This window comes from Diplotaxodon limnothrissa, linkage group LG2, assembly GCF_057381915.1.
Source record: "Diplotaxodon limnothrissa isolate DT_005_m linkage group LG2, D_limnothrissa_male_GT1.1, whole genome shotgun sequence".
Taxonomy (NCBI): domain Eukaryota; kingdom Metazoa; phylum Chordata; class Actinopteri; order Cichliformes; family Cichlidae; genus Diplotaxodon; species Diplotaxodon limnothrissa.
Window position 1 is genome coordinate 24,427,874 of NC_140597.1, and position 23,590 is coordinate 24,451,463.

At 42.5% G+C, this 23,590-nt stretch overlaps 2 protein-coding genes across 3 annotated transcripts in view; both read left to right on the forward strand.

The window, feature by feature from the left end:
• The window catches only part of LOC146638476 (connector enhancer of kinase suppressor of ras 2), a 69,625-nt gene extending 63,336 nt beyond the window's left edge, over positions 1–6,289 (forward strand). Inside the window, exons 20-24 of the mRNA XM_085368747.1 lie at positions 28–98; positions 208–308; positions 841–1,594; positions 4,283–4,545; positions 6,080–6,289. Of these exons, the coding sequence (XP_085224873.1) occupies positions 28–98; positions 208–308; positions 841–1,594; positions 4,283–4,545; positions 6,080–6,289 (1,399 nt within the window). The remainder of the gene's footprint in view (positions 1–27; positions 99–207; positions 309–840; positions 1,595–4,282; positions 4,546–6,079) is intronic.
• A 4,071-nt stretch (positions 6,290–10,360) lies between these two features.
• Positions 10,361–17,926, forward strand: apool (apolipoprotein O-like). Of its 2 annotated transcripts, none has more exons than XM_085368760.1 (10): positions 10,361–10,393; positions 11,028–11,126; positions 11,206–11,331; positions 11,839–11,893; positions 12,896–12,994; positions 14,390–14,481; positions 14,581–14,691; positions 15,063–15,285; positions 15,425–15,640; positions 17,291–17,926. In XM_085368760.1, exons 1-10 carry the CDS (start codon positions 10,382–10,384, stop codon positions 17,377–17,379), a joined length of 1,122 nt encoding a protein of 373 aa, XP_085224886.1. In that variant the 5' UTR covers positions 10,361–10,381; the 3' UTR covers positions 17,380–17,926. The 2 variants fall into 2 exon arrangements, with proteins under 2 accessions (XP_085224886.1, XP_085224895.1); XM_085368769.1 differs by having other exon boundaries at positions 15,428–15,640.
• Positions 17,927–23,590: the final 5,664 nt, after the last annotated feature.

Consider the following 23,590-nt stretch of genomic DNA (forward strand, 5'->3'; position numbering starts at 1 on the left):
ATGCTTTGCTTCACTTGTTTCCTGTAGGTGGATGAACCGGCTGGGTCTAGCTGCTATTGGATACACACCAGATGATAAGGTGCCTCGCCCTGATGAAGGTGAGGTGGATGGGCTAGACAAGAAAGGATTCCCTCAAACTTTGTGTGTGTGTGTGTGTGTATAACTAGCACAATTTTGTATGTGCATGTGTATTTATCGTCACGTCAGACTATTGGAGTGAGAGCGATCAAGACGACGTTGACGGCTCGATGACACTCAAACAGGAGGGACCTTCATCATTCTGTGATACTTACCATCGCACACCATCGGTAAGTAACACACTCAACTACACTCCTTTGCAATGTTTCATTCTGATAGAATATTTGATTCTTAAAAGCCCCACAGTTTTCCGATCTGCGTAGACCAGAGCTCGGCATTAATAAAACATCAGAGTGTGAGCCTAACGGCTTCTGTAAGCAGCCAAGACCATCACTTCTCTGTGTTCTGCTGCCAGAACTTGTACTTAGTCTGACCTCTAGGTGGCGACATGCACATGCTCATTACATCACTGCTCTGATGTTACTCAGAGAATTAAAATCCAGTGGCACTGGTGTCATTAATATCTCAGCTGAGCCACACAATGCTCATGTCAGTCATTCGTAGATTACTCTTCAGCCATCTCATTGCTTTTTTATTCTCATCTTTTGCTCTCTTTCTTTCCTTCTCCTGTCCTCTCTCCACCCTTGCACACCTCCTCCTCCTCGTCTTGCGGGTCACTGTTTCCTTGTATCTGTGCTCACCTTTCACTCTTCACCACTTTCATCTATCCCTGCTCACTTCTCTTACTCTTGATCCGTTCAGGCTAACCTCCTCCACAGTTATGACCAGTTGCCCCGCTCAGTGAGCTCCATGAGCCTCATGTGCTCCACTCCATCCCCACTCCCCCCACCAATGAGTGCCTCCACCTCCCCCATTCCTCCACAGATGGTCTCTTCCACCTCCCCTCTCCCTCCGCAGGTTAATTCTTCTAGCCCCTTCCCGGAGCCTAAGCATGGTCGGCATTTCTCCAGCGAGTCCACACACTCCCACTCCTCTGCTGAGGACCAGCGTGGAGACAGCATGGGCATGGGAACTGGCACAGGCAGCACCAGTACCCACTCATCCGGCTGCCGCTCTTCCCATCGTGAACGACGCTCCTGGCAGGACCTCATTGAGACCCCTCTGACCAGCGCAGGGCTGCACTTCCTCCAGACAGCACCGGGGGAGAGTGAGTATGGCGGCTTAATGGGGAGCATGGCTGGAGAAATGGGGTTCTACGGAGGGCTGGGCAGACAGGGCATGTCCCCAGAGAGACGCAGGCAGGCCACGCTGCCCGTACGGAGACACCACGCCGCAGAGAGGGACAGAGAACGGGACGGGCCCTTCCCTCTGGAGCGGGGGCCGTACACACACAGCCACACACACAGGCGCTCCCACAAGCAGCGGAGCCAGAGTCTCCCCAGGAACAGGGACCCGATGCCAGGAAAGCTGCTGCACACCTCTGCTCACATGGAGGAGAGGAGTGAAGACGAGGAGGCAGAAGAGCAGGCTGCAGATATGCTTGAGGGTGAGGAGGGTAAGAAAGTTACAGGGTTAATATTTTCCTAGTGTTGTATACATTAGACAAAATATTAATGTCATGTATTTAAGTTAAAGTAAAAAAAAAAGCTCTTTATAACACAGCCCACGACTAAGACTAGAATTAAATGTAATTTCACTTTATGTTTTCTGAATAATACAGTCATATTTATCTAAAGTAATCGGGTAACAATTCAGCTATTTATAGCAACTATTCACAGGAAATAAAGAAGTAATGATGATAAAGAAATAACTATATTGTAAGGAACTTTAAGTAGTGCATAACTTCTGAGTATTTTACAGGAATTGAGACACAAAATGATGTAAAATTGATCAAGTTTACAGTGTTGTTTTGTATATAACTATCCTCCCACCCATATCTATGTAGAGCCCAGGTCAAAATATGTAGTAAATATCAGCTCAGTCATTAACAATAAGAAGAATAAGAATAACTTTATTGATCCCAGAGGGAAATTAATATGTCTGGCTCAGATTAATTTACTGATTAGTATGCAATCACTGACTTTTCAGGCTTTAAAAAAGCCCAGTTTTCTAACAGTGTTCAATACAGTCAACTATGAAATTAATATAAGCTGTCATGTGTCATTTTTATTTATTTATTTTTTTTTATTTTATTGCTATGTCTGGTTTTATTACTATGTGAATATTAGTATTGTACAGCACTTTGGTCTACCAGGTGTGTTTTTAAAGTGCTATATAAATAAACGATGATGATGATGTGATCATTGTCAGATACAAAAATGTAAAGAAATTCTGTAAATATTAGATAATAATATTTCTCTAATATTCCCATTTCTACTAAACAAACAAAAAATCTTTTAAACTTTAAAACTTAATTTAAACTTCTGCTTTGAATCTATGTAGAGCCCAGAACATAGTCTGCAGTGGTTCTAAGTGTATATACACCTATCATGGGCATGAATCTCATGGTTTTGGACTTTAAATGATTTCTTTAAACTCTTCTTTTTCCAGGATCAAATGATTGTACAGCAACATCTGTAGGGTCAAATAAATATGTACACCTCTCACTAATATTTGGGTAAATGTCCCTCACCGAGTTGCAGATGTTTTGGGAGCCATCGACGAGCTTCTGGCATAATCCTGGATGGATAGTTGACCCCTCTCTTTGGCACTAGGTTCATTTAAATTGGTTGGTTTCCAGGCACGGACTTGGCATTGACGCATTCTCCACAAATTTCCAATAGTGTTGAGTTCGGGGAAGACCGTTTCAGATGCTAAATGTTGGTCTGCTTTATCTATTCCAAACCAGTTTTAAAGTGTTTTCAGGATCATTGTTTCGTTTCTTTTCAGCCATATACCAACTGGTTTAAAGTGAATTGTTGCCAAATAGTAAAATATTTGTTTCATCTAAACATAAAACTTTTGCAACTTACTTCTACTTCTGCATGCACGTACATTTCACGCTTTGGAGACGAAAATGTGAAATGGAAACGGTGGACCGGCGCGTCTTTCACATTTTGCTGTGATATGGAGTTGAAACACATTTACTGAGAGATTTAAATGTGTGTATGTATAAGCTTGAGCCTGTGTGGATCAGAGAAAATCCTAAATAAATTCAAACTCGTGCACGAGTTCTTGTTTTTTTTATAGTCATCAAAGATGGATGCTGGAAAATAAAACAGTACAAAGAAATCATTAAAAGCCCTAAATGACCACGGTATTCATGCCCATGACGAGTGTTTGTAAACTTGTGGCCCAAACTGTACACAAGCCTTCCACTCTGTTGTCAATATTCATACCAGTGCGGCCTGTGGCGATGCCATGTGTAGTTAGATTTGTAGGAAGGTGCATGTTAGGTTATTTAAAAGGGTTTGCAGCAATAAACCTTCAGCCAAGGTTTAACATGAATGCATAAATCCACTGTAACCAAACAAAAGGTTCACTCTCCAAAAAGGGTACTACTATAAGTTTTATTTGTATTAAGGAGGTAGAGCTAACAAAAGAGCTTCCATAACAGTGAAAATTCCCAGTTTGATCCCAAAAGGAGACACAAATCCCTTTGGGGTTGCATCAGGAGGGCATCTGGTGTAAAAATCTGCTAAATCAGACACATGCAGCTACCAGCTGTTGTGACCCCTCATGAATAAGGGAGCAGCTGAAAGTAATAGTTTTTCCTTAAGCTGTTTTTGCAGATGCACTGCAGTCTTGAAATTTTGCAGGAACTCCCTCATACGAATACCTTTTGCACCAATATGCGAATAACACAGCTAATATTCCAGTACGTGCTAGCAGGTGGGCGTCACATGTGCGGCAATCTGCTCATTGTGTCCAGGCAGCTCTTGCCTAAACCACTGAGAATTCCCGGTTTTATGAATGCATCTAAATAGACTCTTTCCTGCTGTGTGACACATGTGAAACTATTTATACTGCTCTTAGTATTACTTGTGCCAGTGATCGGAGTTAACTAATTCTCTTTACTTCACCGTTTATTTATTTTGTAAAGACAAAACAGTGTCACATTAGTATAAAGGCATCCAAATCTAGACATGGGACAAAAACATTTCAGTTAACTTCTGAAAACCCCCCCAAAGAAAACAAGAATATCTCTGAGGAGCGTGGGATGACATGCAACTTTGTTTGCTAGGTTTTTTTCTAACTGTCAGTTGTACGTGATCGGTCTGTCTCTCACCGCTCGTCTCGTTAGATCTGCGGGAGCTGAGAGTGGAGAGCAGAGAGAGGAGGGTGTCGGAGGGACGGGAGCGGCGAGTTTCAGAGTGCCGCGAGCCCGAGCCGCTGGATGGGCTAGAGCAGCTCTATCGGGCCCTGGAGCAAGCCAACGTGACAGCTTTAGGAGACCCTAGACCATGTAGCAGGCAGGAGCTTCGACGCTGTTTCATCCAGAGAGCCAGGGACCCCCTGCTCAACGACAGGCTGCACCGGGTCCGAGCCCTCCGTAGCACCTTGAAGGTATCATTAACAACTTCTGTCACAAACGGAACAAAGATTTAACATGTTTTAAAACTTTCTAATACCCGTAAACCCATAACTCCCTTAGTCACGTGTCCCCTTAGTGTGTCATTTCATGGAAATGTTGCTGAAAAACAAACAATACTTCCCCTCCTTACATCACAAGTATGCTGTACCTTTCCTGGCGTATTATGGAATGGATTAATCTTGCCTTTTCACATCGTTATTTTTTAACGTCTTTATTTATTAATTGATGCACAACAACTTGATGAATTTTAAATAAAGATAGACCCAAAATAAGATGGCGCCTGTTAAAAGTCTGTGAAGGTTCTCAGTCATCCAGGTCGTCGTAGTCTAAGTAGCTTGGAAAGAAAAGCATCTGGACTTCTTTAAGTTGCTTGAAGACGTTTCACCTCTCATCCGAGAAGCTTCTTCAGTTCTAGGGTCAAATAGAGGAGAGTCCCAGATTTAAGCCCTGTGGGAGTGTCCCCCAAAGAGGGACAATGGACCCCCACGAGACAAGACTCGGCTGTCCATTTGCATCTAAAGGACAAAGGTCACTCTTTCGAGGATGACATTTTGGACAGAGACGACAGATGGTTTGAAAAAGGGACTGAAAGAATCAATTTATGTCCACTGTGATCGACCATCTTTGAACAGAAGCGGGGGTTTACGACACCAACTGTCTGCCATCTATAATCCAGTTCTGAGATCCCTTCCCAGACGCCTTAACGCCCACTCACATCCTGGGCCAGCTGACCTCAGGATATCACATGATAGGGTGGGGTTAGGTTTCACAATGAGCTCACCCGAAACCTTGGCTGCTTGTGACCCACACCCGTTTTCACACCTTGGCTCACGTGATTAGGTAGAGGATCATTAGGGGGTCCATTGTCGCTCTTGGGGGGGGGGGGGGGACACTCCCACAGGGCTTAAATCTGTGACTTTCCAGCATTTGACCCTAGAACTGAAGAAGCTTCTATGCTTTGTGCTATGTGAATAAAACTGAATTGAATTGAATTGAAAAAAAAAGATGTAAAAAAGCGAGTTTCCCGACTTCATAATACGGCCCACACTCCGAAAAGTACAGCATACTTACGATGCAAGATGGGGAAATAATGTTTTTCTGTAAAATTACCATAGAATTACATACTTACACTATACTTAAAATTACAGTGTAAGTACAATTTTCTTGGCTGACATGTTACCCCTTTATTCTATCATTTATATTACGTTTATTCTAGTCCATATTTACAGATAAATATACAACAATTACATTATAGTTTCAACTGAAATACATTGAATTTCCATTTAACTCATTCACTGCCATTGACGTCTATAGCCGTCAATTGCAGTGAATGAGTCAATGGGTTTAACTCATTCACTGCCAATGGCTGGCAGTGAATGAGTTAATTACAGGGGAACTACATCCTTTATCACAGGGTGTATTATAAGTGTTACCAGGTTGTTGTTGGATTTTTTTACACAAAAAAACAACGTGAGGATTTAATGCGGTAACGCTTTTCTCCTACAGGCCAAAGAGTCGGAGCTAGCAGTGATCTGTTCCCTCCTGGAGGACCCTGGCCTGTGCTCCCAAACCTTCAGAGAATGGAAGCAGTGGCACAGCGAGCTCTACTCAGACATCTGCCAGCTCAGCCCCGGCACCAACGGCCAGGATGACCTCTCCCCGCTGGCCGCACCTCTCATGACCCACACGCACTCCTTCATCGAGACCCACGTGTGAGAAAGAGACGAGAAGCGAAGGCTGAACTGACACGCACACGCAAACACACACGCGCGCGCAGCAACACGGAGCTTTACATTAGCTAACCCTCTGTCCTGGTCACGACTCTGAGCATGCACACACACACACACACACATTGTAAGATGTGTAAATATCATAGAGGGAACAGTCTGAGACCTGCGTGTATGAACTTTTGATAATCCCGAGGACCCCACAGGGTGCCAATTGCATGCCTGAACAGAAAGCATTAATCTTCCTTTGTCTATGGATCTCAGCATAAACGCCACACGCTTGTCAAGCAAAACGGGGGGAAAAAACAGACCTTTTAACACAAATTTTTTCTTTTATATTCTCTAGGTTTTGCTTTTGCTTTTTTTTCTGCTTTATTTTAGGGGTAAGGGGGAGCTATGTAGCAGCAATACAGAGGAAAACCCTTTTCACCACAACACTGTACTTTTGTACTGATGAACTTTGCACCCAGAGCCACCAGTTCTCCCCCTTTCTCTCTGTGTTTTTTTTCCTCTTGCGTATCTTTTTGAGTTACAGGGACCTCACTGTTATTTCAGGCTGATCTCACGGCACAGTGCGGGGAAAGTAAAGTGTGAAACTGTGAGAGGTAGCCAGCAATGTCGGTTTATCAGCGAGAACCCCTTTGCGCTGGCCGGATTCATGTGCTGAAGGAGGCTCCTCTGAACGAGTGCAGTTCTGTTGGCATCTTCTCTTCCTCTCGTTTCTCTCCATCACCTTCTCTTTTCTTAGCGACTTCTTTCTCTAGTCCTCAAAGACTTGTGTATATGTGTATACTGATGTAAATGTTTGCGTTCCACTACCACTGTGATAGGCTTCTAGAGGTAGCGGAGGGAAGACAGAGAGTATGTATTTGTGCGGGTGCAAAACAAGTTTATTATTATTACTTTTTTTTGGTTTCTTTCGTAGTTTTTTTTCCTTAAACCGTGAATGCAAGAGCTTAGAGAGTTCTTTTTCAGTCACTCACTACAACGAATGCACTTTCTATATCTCTATATCTCATCGGCTGCATCACAGGGTCTACGTGTCATCGGCCTCATTACCATTGCTGTTCAAATATCAGGTAAAAGCATTTGCCGTCTCATTTTCTAAAGATTTGTGTACAGTCTACAAATATATTTAAACATAGAAGACTATATAAAATCTATTTACGTTTTGTGTCATAGAAATAATGTAAAGTATGATGTATTCTATGCCAAGGTTCTGCAGTGTCCCCCTCTTCACTCTGTAGATGCAGGGTGTTTAGCAGTCGAACAAATAGGATGCGACCGACAGCCGTCGCTGATGGTCTTTACTGGTTTACATCATGGCTGACCATTCTCTGGGTGGTGCGTTGCTTGAGACAAAGGCCTGGGACTGATTTGAATGGACAGGGTAAAATACTGTGGATCATTTGTGTTCCTTTTTTGGTTCCTTCTCACAATTGCAAGGTAATTAGACTCGTAGCGCATGATAGATGCAAAAGTACCATCGAAGGATGACTTTTTCTTTATGTGCTCGTAGCTTTCAAGTCTTTGTTTTTCATTCTGCAGTGTTTAGAGACACGTACTGTACCATGAGAGTTAAGGGAGGTTTTTCCTTCTCCTTTAGCATCCAAGCAGCAGGTTATAATTTGATGTTTGGCTCACATAGAAGACCGACCTGCATCCTAAAGAAGCTTCTGACACCTCACTCCAAGTGACATCACTGCAGTTGCTTCCAAAGTGAAAGCTAATTTGACATTCCCTCTAAGCATATGGTTGATACTGGGCAGTCATAACCTCTGCACTAAACGGTCTGTAATGTCTGTGAAACCGGGATGAATCATTTCATCTGCAATATCAGGCCAAGGACTCAACGGTGCCCCCCAGCGTCGAGGACTCCGAGAGACACGTGTAGCACCTGCTGCATCCAGCACTGTCTGTACTTAGTCTTCATATTTTACTGTTGTTCTTCTTCATGAGTTTTCATCATGTCACACTGTAGTGAAATATCAAACGTGCCCCGGAGATATAGCTCATGTTATTTGCCTGTTATTTCTTTATTTTTGTTTTTTTTGCTAGTTTGTTTTTTAATGATTAATTTGAGAGTAACACAAAGAAACTCAATGATGCAAGCACTTTCCCTGTGCCTCCCAATCCTCTCTTTGGCAACGAAAGGACTGACTATTTCCACACACAGGCACGCACACACACACACACACAGACACACACGCGCAGCTGTAGAAGAGTTACAATACAGTTTTAGTCTGCAGACCTCTCTCTGTTTGTCATCTGTAGTGTTGGTCTTCTTTCTCCAACCGCTGCTCTGACATACTGTAGATTAAAGGAGTTCTGAGAGTTTTCATTTGTAGGCACCGACTGTGTTATTCCTCCCGAATCTTTTTGTGTGTGTAAACCTGCAGAAACAGGCCGAAAAGGGAGATTCCACTGTGTGTTCTTTCAGGGGTGTACACCTCATGGTACATTGCACAGGTGTGTAAGATGTAAGTTGCACTGCGACATTAAAAAAAAGGAACATATTGCTCTTTTTCAAGGATAATATTAGCTTACTGTTATTCTGTACATTAAAATGACTAAAGACGATATTAAAAAAGAAAGAAAATTACATTTATTCTTCCTAAAGTAGCCTTTTTTGGTTTCATATATATGAATATATATTACAGAAAATACAGATTGTAAACCTAAGTTGTTAAACTTTGACTTCAATAAACTGAATCCTCTGCACTATGGCCGGTTAATGTGTGCCTTTCCTCTGATTTATTGGAAGAGTTTTGCTGTGTCTTCTAGTTAATAACAGTTTCAAGTTAAGGGCAGGAAGCCCTACAGCATGCTGTGCAACTCGTGCCATCCATCTATCCATCATATCTTTTTCAGTTTACAATGTGGTGGGCAAAAGCTTTGTTTCCAGGCTGTCACTTGGCTTCACTCTCTGCACTCTTTTAAAGACAATCTTTATTCTGGATTCATCTCTTGGGGATCTATAGCCTTGCTGGGCGATTGTGGCTCAAGAGTTGGGAGTTCACCTTGTAATCGGAAGGTTGCCGGTTCGAGCCCTGGCTTGGACAGTCTCGGTTGTTGTGTCCTTGGGCAAGACACTTCACCCGTTACCTACCAGTTTCCGGCAGCCTCACCTCTGTCAGTGCGCCCCAGGGTGGCTGTGGCTACAATGTAGCTTGCAATCACGTGTGTGTGAATGGGTGGATGACTGGATGTGTAAAGCGCTTTGGGGTCCTTAGGGACTAGTAAAGCACTATACAAATACAGGCCATTTACCATTTGTTGGGGCCTTACTATTGGAATGAGTATGTGCACAATTGCCTAAACAGTTTTGGCATATAAATATAGAGAAGGTTTATTGATACTGGAAGCTTCCATTAGTAGTCTGCTTGTACTCTCAGTACTAACAAAACAGGTTTGAGCAGGCTTTGGTTGCCTGCAGGTAAATAGTCCAGATGGAGAGGAAAAGAAGGATGCTGTTGAAATGCAATACATAATCAGCAGCTATTCCTGATGTATTTCCATTTGTAAACAATGTTGCAAACCTTAACTCAGATATCTAGTGGCTTCACCGGCAACCCAAAAATTAATTCCTAGACTGATACTGTTTCATCAAATCCAGTGCAACATGTGCACCTGTGCTGTTCTGGTGCAGAACTTTGTGTGTGTAGGTTGATTTCTGACTGAACACATCTTAAAGCTCTTGTGCACAAAGTTAAGTAGTAATGTAAATTTCCTTATACATATTCACTTCATTAAAACTAAACTAAATGTGGAGAAATCCTGTGGTGCTGGAACATGAGGCCCCCTCAGGGTCGATGCTGGCAATGTCTCAGCAACGTAAATAACAACTCATTTACATGTGAAACTGCGAGTAGGAGTTTATTTTTATTTTGATGCAAATGTACAAAGGCAAGGGTCAACTGTCCGCTCAGTGGGTGAGCAACATGTGGACTTACTTGACGAGTAGGATAGCACAGCCGAGCTGCAATTCCCACTTCAGCCCATTAGGTGGCAGTAGCCGACCGCGGGGTTTTTTGGGCTAGAACGAAGCTGTAACCAACAGAAGAAGGGGGAGAGCGCTGTCATGGCGGCCAAGGTGAATGCATGTCATTTTGTCTTCAGCAAAGTTTTTAGCTTTTATTACAATGACTTTTCAATGAAAGTGTAGACTGTATGTTGGCGTCAAGTGCCCCGCAGCTGCTAATGTTTACTTGTTCTGGTTGTCACATCTCAGGCGTTGTTACTCTGCACGAAATATCTTTGCTAGCTATGTGTGCTGTGCTAGCTTCGCTGAATGACTCCTAAAAAGAATACACGGAGGAAGGTTTTAGCAGAGGTTGCATCTTTAAAAGTGTGTAACAGCTGTTTAACCTTAATAGCTGTCAGCCCTGCCTTTGTTAGCTTTCTAGAGCCGCATTAAGCTACAACACAAACACTGTCGGTAAGAGTAACGCTTAACGTCAGTTAGCTTAACTAGTTCGAAACAGTTTGTACACACAAAACAAAGGGAATAAGCTCAGGATGTATACTTAGAAGTTCATTAATGCAGTATAAATATTTGAAAGACTGGAAAAGCGATGCTTTGAAATATATGGTGGTATTGTTGTAATTAATAATATAAAATATATATATAATAATTCTTCCACTGAAAGTCCACGAAGTAAGCTGTGATAGTGATGTGGTGTTGACACACTGACTAAAACTACAGTGTACGTTCCCCCTCCTGCCAGGTGGTAATGGTGGCCGTCCCGACTGTGCTGGGAATAGCCTCCCTCCGTGTGTACTCTGTGAATGAAGCGCCCGCTGATGGGCTGGTTACTCGAGAAAAGGTGTGTATTCATGATTTGTATGGGATATTGCCATTCATAGCCATAATAACGCACCAACTCTCTACCTCCCTTTCCCCAGCTCAACATCTACAACCCGGTGTTGCAGTCTGCTCAGAGTAAGTTTGTCCCAGAGAGTCCAGGGGTCATCGAGGGTGGAGTGACTACAGCCAGAGAGACAGTACTACCATTTGTGCACGCTGTAAAGGTATTCAAGTTTTTTCCCCCTTTGTGTACATGTAAAGCTGCATGTAGGAAAAAATCTCATTCACATTCACCGTCAAGTACTGATGTAGTTCATGCTTTCACATCCTCTTCTGCACTTTTAACACGAGCAGGTGGTGGAAACGCATTTATATTTAAACATATGACAGCTAAAATGCACCAGAGAACTCTTATCTTGCACCTGCGAATTTAGTTGACACCGCTATCTTTTTGCTGCTCATTGTGGTTTACAGAGCACGATCCCACACGCTGCAAGTGCTCGGTGCAGGTTTAGGAGTTAGACAGGAAACTTCATGCAGTTTAACTTCAGTTAAACTGCATGAAGTTTGCTGCAAGAAGATTTGACAGTTTGATTCTGTGAAACACAGGTTGTTGGGTGGGGGTGAGCAGTTGGCACTGACTCACATGTATCTGTTTCAGTGTTGCTTAAACAGGCATGTTCTTGATGAACTTTTCTAGTGGTTTCAGTTTAGTCTTCTGTTCCCTGCAGGGTGCCTGTATCTCTGTGAAAAGGGGAAGTATTGATCTTTATCATGCTGGAGAAGGTGAGTAAACAACAGGCAAACAACAGTCTTAGTTACATTGCACCTAAATATCAAATTTCAATAATAATAAGACATTTAAAGTTTTCAACATGTCACACATTTACTAAGTAAATATATTTCAAGGGGTGCTATTGAGGTGAAATTCTCACCAGGTGTCTGTAACAACCCATCCATTTCACACATGCAAAGAAATCAAACCACAGATGTCCATAAATTATGTGTAATAGCGAGAAATGACACAGGGAAAAGTATCAAACGCATGAAAAGGGAGGTGCAAAAAGTCGTGGAAAGTCATGACAGTAGCTTAAATCAGTCCTGCCACTTGTGCAAAGTGCAAATTTATATTAGCTGGTTCTTCAGCAACTGATGGCCTATAAGAAGGGGTCTCATTACTAAGGTGTAAAACCAATTAGCTCTCTCAAGGCCGTTGCAAAACATACCGAAGAATTTCTAAACTAGTGAAGATTCCAGTGAACAAAGTGGAAAGAACATCATGTTACCATAAACCGACCATGACCAGATGCCTCCTGCAAGATTTCAGACAGAGGAGTGAAAAGAATTATCAGAAGAGTTGTCTGAGAGTCAAGCAGCACTAGAGGCGCTGCATATCACCCCCAAAACGGCATACCAACAGTGAAGTTTGATACTGTGTATACAATACTTTCTCCCTGTGTGATTTCTCATTATTACACATAACTTAATTTATGAGCATCTTTGGTTTGATATTGTGGCATTTGTGGATTGGAAGGGTTATTTCACACATCTGGTCAGATTTTCATGTAAATAGCACCTTTAGAAACATATTTAATTTGTGATGTATTCAGTACTTCAGTCTTACCCACAGTAAGACATTAGAGGATGAGAGTGATCTATTTAAAGTTATTTTTTTTTTGTTACAGTTTAATGGTAGTCCCAATATTAGTGATACAGTTCACACCTTTTCTTTAAAGGAAGCTGAATGTATTTTTGTCAGCATCTTGATTTCTGTTATCTGCTCCTCAGATTTATACTATTACCTGAAGGACCCTCCTCCTGGTTTTCTACCCAGATTTGGCACCATCACCGTGGCTGGCCTGCTTGGCATGTTCTTGGCACGGAAAGGTAACTTGAACTGACAAACAGTTTAGGCCTGCAAGAAACGTTTTAATCAGTTTCTCATATTAAATAAAGAAAATGTTTGAAAGAGTGTTGGTCTAAGTGTGAACGGTTGTCTCTCTGTGTTAGCCCTGCAATAGACAGGTCACCTTTCCATTGTGCCATATTACTGGTGGGATAGGCTCCAGCCCCATGTGACCCAGTAAAAGCATTGCATACAACTATAACAAATGTAGCATACGCAAGAACTGCACATAGTGCAAGTTTAGTAAGCTTAAATATACATTAATGAATAAGTAACTCACAAGACATCAAAACAATTCCCTTTTTTAGGAATCAGTCTAGAAAAATTAAAGATGAAAATCCTGAAAAACAAGTGCAATTTGTTGAATATGTCTCAATAAACATGCATTGCTGCTGACACATCAGTGTGCCACTAAATGGTCACATACAATGTTTTGAAACTCATCAGCAAAACTCGACTCCTGTTCTGTCGCTGCGTCACAACAACAGTGTATTTCTTCTACAAACTGCATTTATTAAGGAAACTTCTTACACTTATCGTCCAGTGGGCTTGACACTTTGGCAGGCTCTGACCTCTGACCTCTGGGCTGTGTGTTTTAACAGTCCCAGATTGTTAAGGTGCGACCCCAGCTCTGCTTGTGAGGATCACAGCACTTTACGTTCTTTCTTAGACCATTTAATATTTTTCTTTGTTTTGCAGAACATAGAAAAAAAACATATAAAGTCATTTCAGAAAGATACGAATTAGTTTTACGCTCTCAGACTGTCTCAGAAGAAAGTTTCATTTCAGCCACACAGGAAATAAAGTATTACAACTTCTGCTTAATGTATTCATGGGATGAACATTTTAGATATTTTCTACACTTCTCACAATGCATGTGAACTTGCACAGAGATATGCATTGTTTGTTAACAAGAACATCTGTTTTACCCCCTTTTTTGTTTTGTTTTAAAATGCACATACGCTCCAGATTTATTTATGTGTATTTAATCTTAGCGTGACCTTTTCATGTACGAGATAACACTGTGATTATCAGGGTTTAGACACCACAGCCAGTGAAGCTGAAGTACCCCTCATCATCTCATCATCGATTGCCCAAAGTTTACCACAAGAAACAAGAAGTTTCTGAGGAAGTTTCACTTTTCTCATTACATTGTCTTCCTCACTCTTTCTTCCTATTACCAAAGAGTCATTAAAGTGCATGAAAATGTTAATGTCTTTAAGTTAACCTGGGCATTGTGTTGGCCAAAATGTGCTGCAACACACTATGTGAGCATGACCTTTCTGGATATAGCAGTTCAGTAGCTGGCCTCCAGGACTTAACCTCTGCCCACTTGTATTGATCGCTGCCCTGCTTTGCAAAATGTTTTATTTCAGGCTCTCGTTTCAAGAGGTTAGCGGTCCCGCTGGGCCTGATGAGCGCAGGAGCATCAGTGTGCTACCCTGCACAAGCAGTGGCAGTGTTAAAGGTAACGCTGCTTCCTCAAGCACGGATATCTTGTTAATTCGCAGTATAAATGTTAATATTTTCCTAGTTTAATTCGAGCGTTGTCTTTTGTCCTCCCAAGGTGACGGGAAAGAAGGTTTACGCTGCAGGGCAGTGGAGCCGTGCTGCAGCGTCTTCACTGCTCGCCTCCGCAGAGCCGGTTGCCAAAGAGACTGCTGCTTCACAGCCACAGGTTAACAGACTTTTAAGCGAACTGTTTTTAAGCAGAAAGACTTATAAAGCTGTTTTACTGTGTGACTAAAACCTAAACAGCAGTTCAGCTCGTGTAACTTGCTTTCCACTCGGTGCCTTTCCCTTCTCTACATGTGTTGCTTACTGACAGAGAAAAAATCCCTTTTGTGTGGTAAATGGGTTATATTCCATTTCCTTTCCTACACATTGCCTTTCATAACTGTTAGTGGAGTTTTATTCTTTGTGCCTCACATGTGATTCAGGCATATTTTGTGAGAGTTTAAATCTAAAATTTTATTACTTAAATATTCAAGAAAATTGTACATTTTAATTACGCACCATTAAAGTCGATTTTTTATTGTTTTTTTTTAGTCAGCTATAGCGGCAAATCTAGAGCCTCCAGCGGCTGAAGAAACCTCACAGCCCAGCTCCACTACAGACACCTCAGCCCAGAGCTCTACAATCTCAGACACAGAGGTGAAATCAGCTGATCCTATCTCTGATGAGCCCATTGTTGCTGTCATAACAGAAGAAGAGTCATCCGTAACAGCCACAGAAATATCCCCCAACCAGGCCCCCACAGAGACCAGCACAGGTATTATCAGTATTGATCCCTGTCGTCTTGTTTCTCTGTCTCCGTCTCTTCATTTCACACACAATCACACAGAGACTTATATCAACAGTGGTGGTTTAATTCCCGCTCTTTCCGGCTCTGTTGGCAAATTCTCCGCCAGTAGAAAAAGTGTCCGCGCCTTCCCCAGAGGAGCTGCTGGCCCCTGTTGAAAGCGAAGAAGCCTCGGATAGAAAACAAGCCTCCGGGGATGTATCCACGGACACGAGCCCATCCGAGCCTGCAAGCTCAGGACCGGAAACAATAAAGGCCGTTCCAGTCGAGTCGGCATCTTCCTCTGAAGAAACATCTACTCCAGAGGCTTCCAGTGAGGCCACAGGTACCAAAAATAGTTCATGTCAAAGAGCGAAAGGTTGATAAGTAAATAAAATAAGAAGAAATGAAAACCTAAACAGAGGACCTATGCTTTAATCATCACTCCGCTGCTCTTACTCTACACTTAATGTGTGCTGCTAACCTTTTACATTTCCTCTACCCTGAAATGTCAATTAGTCGAGTCAGATAGCATGGAGGAGTTGCTGCTTTTAATGAGACACCAGTCGCCACACTCACACCAACCCAACACAAAACCGTTACTGGTTGTACTTTAACACTTTCTGCACATGTACCTTTGCTCTTGTTTGGGTGTTTACAGTAGACCAGCACAAACAAATGTTTTTTTTTCTTTTTAAGCCCACAGACAAACATAGTGAGCCTTCACTTCCTGTTACTCGCACATTCGACCTCTTCTAAGAATGATGTGGTTACCTAAATGTGGGGACCTAAACGTTGTGGGTCTTGTGTTCTACATAGTTGTTGTTATTAGTATGATTATCACTGCTACCTGGGACTTGGATTCTGTTGTCGCTGTAGTACGTTCAGGTTTACTTCCTAACGTGATATAAATCTGTATTAGTTTTCAGTTTAACTCTTCACATCTCATCCTTCAGCACAGCTTACTTATCTTTTCGGTACATCTGTTTAGCAGTTTGACATACTGAGGATTGACTCACTCTGCACAAACTGTGTGATGTGAAAGAAAAGAGAGGAATGTGATGTAACATCTCACAGCACTCGGTGTGTGGAATATGCATTTTAAAAAGAATCGCAGGGCTTTAGTTGCAGTCTGCTCAGCCTGGCTTTAAGTTGAACCGAAAGATAGTTTTACCAAGAAGTGATATCATATTGCATAATACAGTTTTCTCCAGTGAGATCACAGTAAGAGGATGTGTTTGGGATGTTTTTTTTCCTTCAAGAAAATACATTTCCCGTTCCATGTTGCTGCAGATCTTCTTCCACAAAGCAGCAACTGGAGCTCCTTGTAAATGTTTAAAGGAGGTTGCCGTCCCAGTAGGTTGACTGGGTGCTGACATGTGGGTGAAACTGCCCTAAAACTGACAGAATGTATGTACGCAGCGATCTCTGCTTTGTCTCTGCGTATAAATTCTTTAACATGAGTTGCAAATAGTAACACAGGCTGTGCCAAACTATACCACATTATACTTTTCAGTATTTCTGCTAGATTTTAACTCAGTGTTTCCATTTAGCTGGTAAAAGTAGCAGTTTATGTTGACACTGTGTCTCCCATCCCTTTTCTTCTTGGTTCTTTCCATGAACCAAGTGCGGAAAAAGTGCAAGGTCACTCTAACTGTTTGATTTTGTTAAACACTCAGTTCGTTCATAAGATTTTCCAAATCTTTGTACCGCAGTGCTCAAAGGATTACTATGTAAACCAAATGACTAAACACAGAGTTTTGATTTATTTGTACTTTTTAAGAACCAACGCATCCAAATCAATCATGGAATTCAGGCAATTTTAGGAGGAAACATCACGTTTTTCTGCACGTTTGGTTGTTGCGCTGAACATAAAGATCGACAGAAACCTGTGACTTTCACCCGGCAACTCTTAATGTTTTCATCTGTTAATAAAAGTTAATTCTACAAATCTAACTCTATTGATGTGCTTTGCATTTCTCTTGCTGCCCTGCAGAGGGCTCCAGTTTCAAACCAGACCCTTCTCTCATGGATTTCGGCCAGTCCAGCCCTGAGGATGAAGACCTGTACAGCACACGAAGCTGAGAGACTGCAGCCAGCCACAGGAGAAGCCTCATTCCCACACACACTGCCATCTCATATCTCACTCTAATTGACAAACGCTCTGTATCATTATGCGTTGTAAATAGGCCATTTTGCAAGCAATCGCAGTTAGAAAGACTTTAATCAACATTTCCATTCTCATTTCGTCTGCCCACATCAGCTGTTTCCACAGAAAACATCCCAGTACATTTGCATTGCAGCAGCGAGGCAGTGAATCTGGGCACACATAACTGAATCAGTTTGCGTGGGACAGAAAACTGGAATAAAAAACAAAAAAAACCCACCCACTACTATTTACAAGCTTTTATACCCCAAATGGCAGATTGTGAAATTTTCTGTGTCATTTAACAAATACTGGCTTTTTGTGCTCCAGCTTTCACAGTCATGGATGCAGCGTGCTTTTATTTATTGTAATTTAGCCCAGTGTGTTGGTGAACTGAAAAATCTGCACATGTACTCGTGGTGATTACAAGATGGACTAGTACCGTTTCACTCGCTAACACAGGAAATTGTCCTCACTTGTTAATTATGGAACTCAAATAAATCTATATTTTTCATGAATTCATGTTGGGTCATGTCTGCTACTGATTACAGCACTTCCAGCATGTAGCATCAACAGATCTTCACTCAGACCCCGAGTTGTCACATAATGAGCAGCTAAACATGAGGAATCATCTGAGCCGCATGAACCAGAGTTATCTTTGAAGGGAGACCATTAAAGTGGCCCCTTTCCATAGGAAGACGCTCCACATAGTGAGTCTTCATGCTGCAATTAGTCCATGAGAAACAACAACTTGTGCAAAAACCCATATGGTGCACACTCGCAGCTCTGTTCAAAGTATCTTACATTGAAGGGCACATTTAGTACGTGCAAATCTGTATCAACGGATTTTCATAATAAGCTTTGTTACAGTTTGTAGAAATAATTAATTATAATCCATATATCAAAAACATTATGAAGATTGAGTACTCTTAGATTTATATTTAAAAGTCAGGGGTGAGGAACTCCAGGCCTCAAGGGCCGGTGTCCTGCAGGTTTTAGATCTCACCCTGGGTCAACACACCTGAATCTGACGATTAGTTCATTAGCAGGCCTCTGGAGAACTTCAAGACATGTTGAGGAGGTAATTTAGCCATTTAGATCAGCTGTGTTGGATCAAGGACACATCTAAAACCTGCAGGACACTGGCCCCTGAGGCCTGGAGTTCCCCCACCCCTGCCCTACAATAATAGAAAACCCCAACGATCAGATGACTTCCCATAAGCAAGCACTTGGCAACAGTGGGAAGGAAAAACTCCCATTAAACAGGAGAGACCTCCAGCAGCACCAGGCTCAGGGAGGGACGGCCATGTGAGAGGGGACGGTTTCGACTAACACTTCTGCTCGTTCAGCAGAGTAAACATGTTTTGACTAGAACAAAACTGTCATCACACCTTCACATTTTCCACATGTGTAAATATCACGCAAGTTATTTGGGTTCCTGATAACAATCAGCACGTTGACATGCATGAAATGTACTGCTATTCTTTCACACCCACTAAGAAGAGATAATGAGCCCTGACTTTTCCTCCAGAACCACATTTACATTTTTAATGTTTTGGTGTTTACGTGTCCTATGATTTACAGTAACAGACCTGTGTGGCTCCTTACAGCCACATGTCAGCCATTGAATCAAATCAAGTTGTAACAAGTCAGACACTGGGTCATATAATCTAAAAGCTCATCTCTACTGATCGATGCTTTACAGAAACCAAAAGTTTCAATGGTGTTTTCAAAGTTGCAATAAAATCATAATGTAAGCACAGCACCCGAGCAATTATTATTCATGGGAATGATTATGCCGAGCAGTTTGAACAGCAAGCGTGCATTAATGCCTTGTGTTCTCTGAAAAGTGATTTTTGTTTGTGTGCTTGCGTGTGTGTGTTTAGCTCGAGAATATTAACAGCCGAGCAGGAGCCAGCAGCCAATCAGGTGCGAAATCACAAATGAATAAATAGGCTCCTGGCCAGCAGCTGTGCAGACTGCAGGCTGACCCCCCCGCGCTCCGATCACGATGCTTTGTGTGCTCTCCCTGTGTGGCTGACACCTTTGTTTTCACCATTAAAACCCCTGGAGAGTCTTGGGTCGATTTGTGGCTATTTTCAAATTTCGATTACCTGCCATTTGCACAGTGTTGAATGGAATATAGCGAAAGTCTGCAAAAAAAAGTTCGGTCACATTTACTGTTAAAATTTCAGTATGACTTCCGGAAATTAGCTTCAGTGGCTAAGCTAGCGATAAACTTACGCTATTGGTCCTAGTGGTCGATTTGTGCCCCATTGAAACCCATTATAAACGCTATTTTTCACGGCAAAAAAATTACGGTCAAATCGATCGTGATCGGTTATGTTTCCGCTTCCGCTTGCAGTACTGGCCTTAGTTGTAATTTTTTTATTTGTCCACCGGGTGGCGCCCTTGCTCCACATGTGACGCCTGCTGGAACATACACATGTTCTCCAGCGGCCTGCTCAAGACAGATACCCGGAAAAGGCAGACTAATTTCCCGCGTACAGCAGCAGCTTGGCCCGCTGCTCGTTCCGGACCATTTTCTGACCTTAGGATCATTTGAGGGTGCATTAATTTTTTTAATCAACAGGAAATGACGTATTTGTTTTCACGTGGTAGCGGAAGTGTGTGCTGCAGACACGGGAACCGAACCATATGCTCCGGCGCTGCGCGAAACACACCCGCGGCAGAGGCACTCCTCCCCGGGGGAGCAGGAGCAGCAGCGCCGCCTGGGGACATTTTTGGCTTCTGGAAAAAAAATTAAAACCGGATCGAAATTAATGTTGGTGCCAATCTTTTGTCCATCTAAAGGCCTAATTATAATAACAATAAAATATTACTTCAAATGTTTTTTTTGGAAAATATTTTATGTTTTATGTTTTATGTTTTTGGGGCAAAAAAAGCAGTGCGCTCATGTGACGAAACCGGGATATAAAGGGTTAAAATCCGCGAAATGTAATTAAAACTTGACATGAATATTTCAAGGAGAAGTAGGTCTAAAAGATTGGCTAATTTAAAGTGGAAAAAAATATTAATATATAAATTTTTTATAGCACTTTTTTGGGCGTGGTCGATTTGTGGCTCTAAGACCGATAGTGTATGCATTTTTCTAAGACCCTCCACTGTTTTATATGCACTTTAGTGTTTTTATTGTTCGGGCACTGAAGCACCCTGAGGTACTGTATGTTTTTAATTATTGATTTATTTGGTCTGCCATAGGCTTTACTGTAATTAGAAAAAGCTGCAAAGAGCTGGATAACTAAGGCTACCACTGCAAAGTCATAAGATCTCTCTTTTTTTCATGTTATTATTCTACTTTTGGATATTTCAGTTGTCATTTACATTTATTGCTATTATCGATCATTTAAGCCCTGATTTAGCACATTTAGGTTCAACCCTGTCTCTTCGTTTCCAGTCCTGCAAACAGTTGTTTCCTCTGGTCTTGGTATTGTTGGAGATGATATTGGTATTGTTGGTGCACATTTTTATGTTTAATCTTATGTTACATTTACTCCCAGGCAGAATACTCCCAGTTCTCCATTAGTGGATGGTTTTGCTTGTCCGGCTGAGATACAGCTTTTTTGTTGCCCCCTTTTCCTTTCCTCCCTTTGTTAGAAATCCAGTAACTGAGCTCGGTCACTCAGGCGCAGCTGGCTGCCGGCGGAGCTCACGGGCGCGTCACTGCAACCCCCCCCCTGGCTTCTGCTCCGCGGCTGCTGAGTGAGCCCTCATCTGGGACTCTCCTCAGCTCTTTCCGGGACAGTGGCGCAGCTGCCCCTCTGTTGGTCTTCCTTGGTCTCTTGTGTTCTGGGGGCCTCTGGATGTCTGGAGTTTTGATCTCCTCCACACCTGCTTCACGCCCTGGAGGACGGGGCTGTGGCCCCCCCACACCCTCTAGCAGATTATTACATGAAGGAACCTTTTAAAAAACAAAAAACAAGCGCGTCCATGCTCACAGGTGTACACACGGGTGATCACACCCACAAACTACACCCTTTTTGGCTCCTACCTCAAAGCACACTGTGTTCTGTTGATCTTATGTGCTGCACAATAATGTTTAACATTTAGTATTTACTGTCATATTCCCATATATCATTGTGATGTTGTTTATTCTATTACTCTTGTTCTCTTCTGCTTGCTTTCTTTTTTCTTTCTCAGCAGGTGATTGATATATGCATTTTTTTTTCTCTGCCCGTTCTGTTGGTTTTTGTCTTTTGCCCTTCTCCCCCGTCCCTCTTCTCAGCTGTTTCTCTTTCCCTCTTTCTTTCTCCCCTTCTTTCCCCCAGTCAAGTCTGTCCCGTATTCAGTAAGTGAAAATAAAATAAACAATAAAAGGTGAATCAAATGGACCATTACGGCAAGGCTGGGATGGTCAGTTTGGTAAAGTAAATCCGTTGGGCATCTTTCTTTGCCTTTAGACAACAATTCTGATGGCAAAAGAGCCAAACGGGACAGGCCAAAAAAAAAAAAAAAAAAAAAAGAAATCCAGTAACTGCAGTTACAGCAGATAAGCCACACCGGCTGTTGTAGGCTGCTTTAAATCACCTGTGTCACGTTTACACACACATACACAAAAAAAACAGCATTCCCGGTGCCACATCTTTTTGCTTATTTCTGTATTTGTAAAGAGGGGCTGAGGTATCTGTTCACATCTTTATAGGCTCTTACGGCCCCTTAGAGGAACTGGAGCTGGACCCCCGGACCTCATAAACTCTGCACGAGTCTGTCCAGAGTCACGACCCTTGGGATCCTCTCTGCCTGTGTGTATGTAGTGCGAGTCACAAGATGTCCGTACTTGCACGTTTTTCTTTCTGGAATATATGGAGAAGGGCGCACATACGGGAACCTGGCTTCGTGTGGCATCAAAGCAACAGCTTGTGCTGCTGCTTTGAGTCACGGGAGCCAGAGACTTACTGACTGGAGGGAGTCTGTATTTTTTTTTTAAATATATAAATAAAATAAGTCTGACAGTTCCTCCAGGAACAACTAGCGACCAGCAGCATCAATAATAATAAAAAACCCATATGGAACATATTGATTCAGTTCAAAATAGAAGTGACCAGAAAGAGTTGGGAATCGTGTAAATCAGAGAAATCCTTTCTTCTCACAGCTTGTTAGGGAAGGATGGACATCTTGTTGCCATAAGCTGTGCCCCCCAGCGCACGCACACACACACACACACACACACACACACACACACACACACACACACACACACAGATGTGACTAAGTATAGCTTCAACTGGCTTCCCTCAAGGGTCCCCTTCACATATAGGGTCCCCTTTCCTCACAGTATCCCACACGAACAGCGGCTACAGCCATGTTTTGAGAATTAATAAGAAGACTGGACTCTGGCATGTAGGCCAGAGTGCGCTCAGATCTGATTTTTTGACCAGCAGAGAGGAAATGGGGGGGGGACTGCAACCCTGACCTCTCACCTTTCACCCCCATGAGCTGGATTTTCCACAGAGGACTTTATGGGGGTTATGGTTTGTGGTGGTTATCTTCTCAGGGTCTGTTCAGCAAGGGACACCTCCCCACCGCCTCCACCACCAGCAAATAAACACATATCACATTTATCAGCAAAAAACCATAAACACAAGAGTAATGGAAGCTGTGCATGTTTACTGAAGCACAACTTCCTCTTCTGATTATGCAAGCCAGCATGTGTTCGCAGTACATGTTTTTCCTGCAAGTGTGGGATTAAATCAGATGGTAGCAATTTAGCCCGCTGAAGAGCAACAAACTGGTTTTAGCAGAGTTTGGCACGTTTTTCAGGCTGCTGATATCAGCTGTAGTTTTTTTTTTTCCTTTTTCTTTACAGCTGTTAATAGCATTTTATTTAATGAGCGCCAAGGAAACAGAAAGCAGAAAAAACCTGGCAAACTACGCCAGTGGAATAATAATGATGATAATAATAATAATAATGAATTAAATGTCGTGCTTTTAATCCAGGCTAAAATGAACTGTGAAAGAAAATAATTAGCTGGGAGAGTGATGTCCAGCAGTAGTTTGCGAGGTGAGCCGAGGTTTGATGCCCTCTGCTCCGTTGCTCTCCTTATCTGGTGCCTGACTGTGCAGACACACACAGCCTCCCGCTCTCCCATACATGCTCGGTCTCACTCAGCCCGAGTGAATGCATGATTT

What these genes read in the sequence shown, in the direction of transcription:
- apool (XM_085368760.1), top strand. An exon ending in TCTTTATCATGCTGGAGAAG is followed by an intron (nt 11,894 to 12,895) that starts GTGAGTAAACAA and finishes TCTGCTCCTCAG; the next exon opens with ATTTATACTATTACCTGAAG. An exon ending in CATGTTCTTGGCACGGAAAG is followed by an intron (nt 12,995 to 14,389) that starts GTAACTTGAACT and finishes GTTTTATTTCAG; the next exon opens with GCTCTCGTTTCAAGAGGTTA.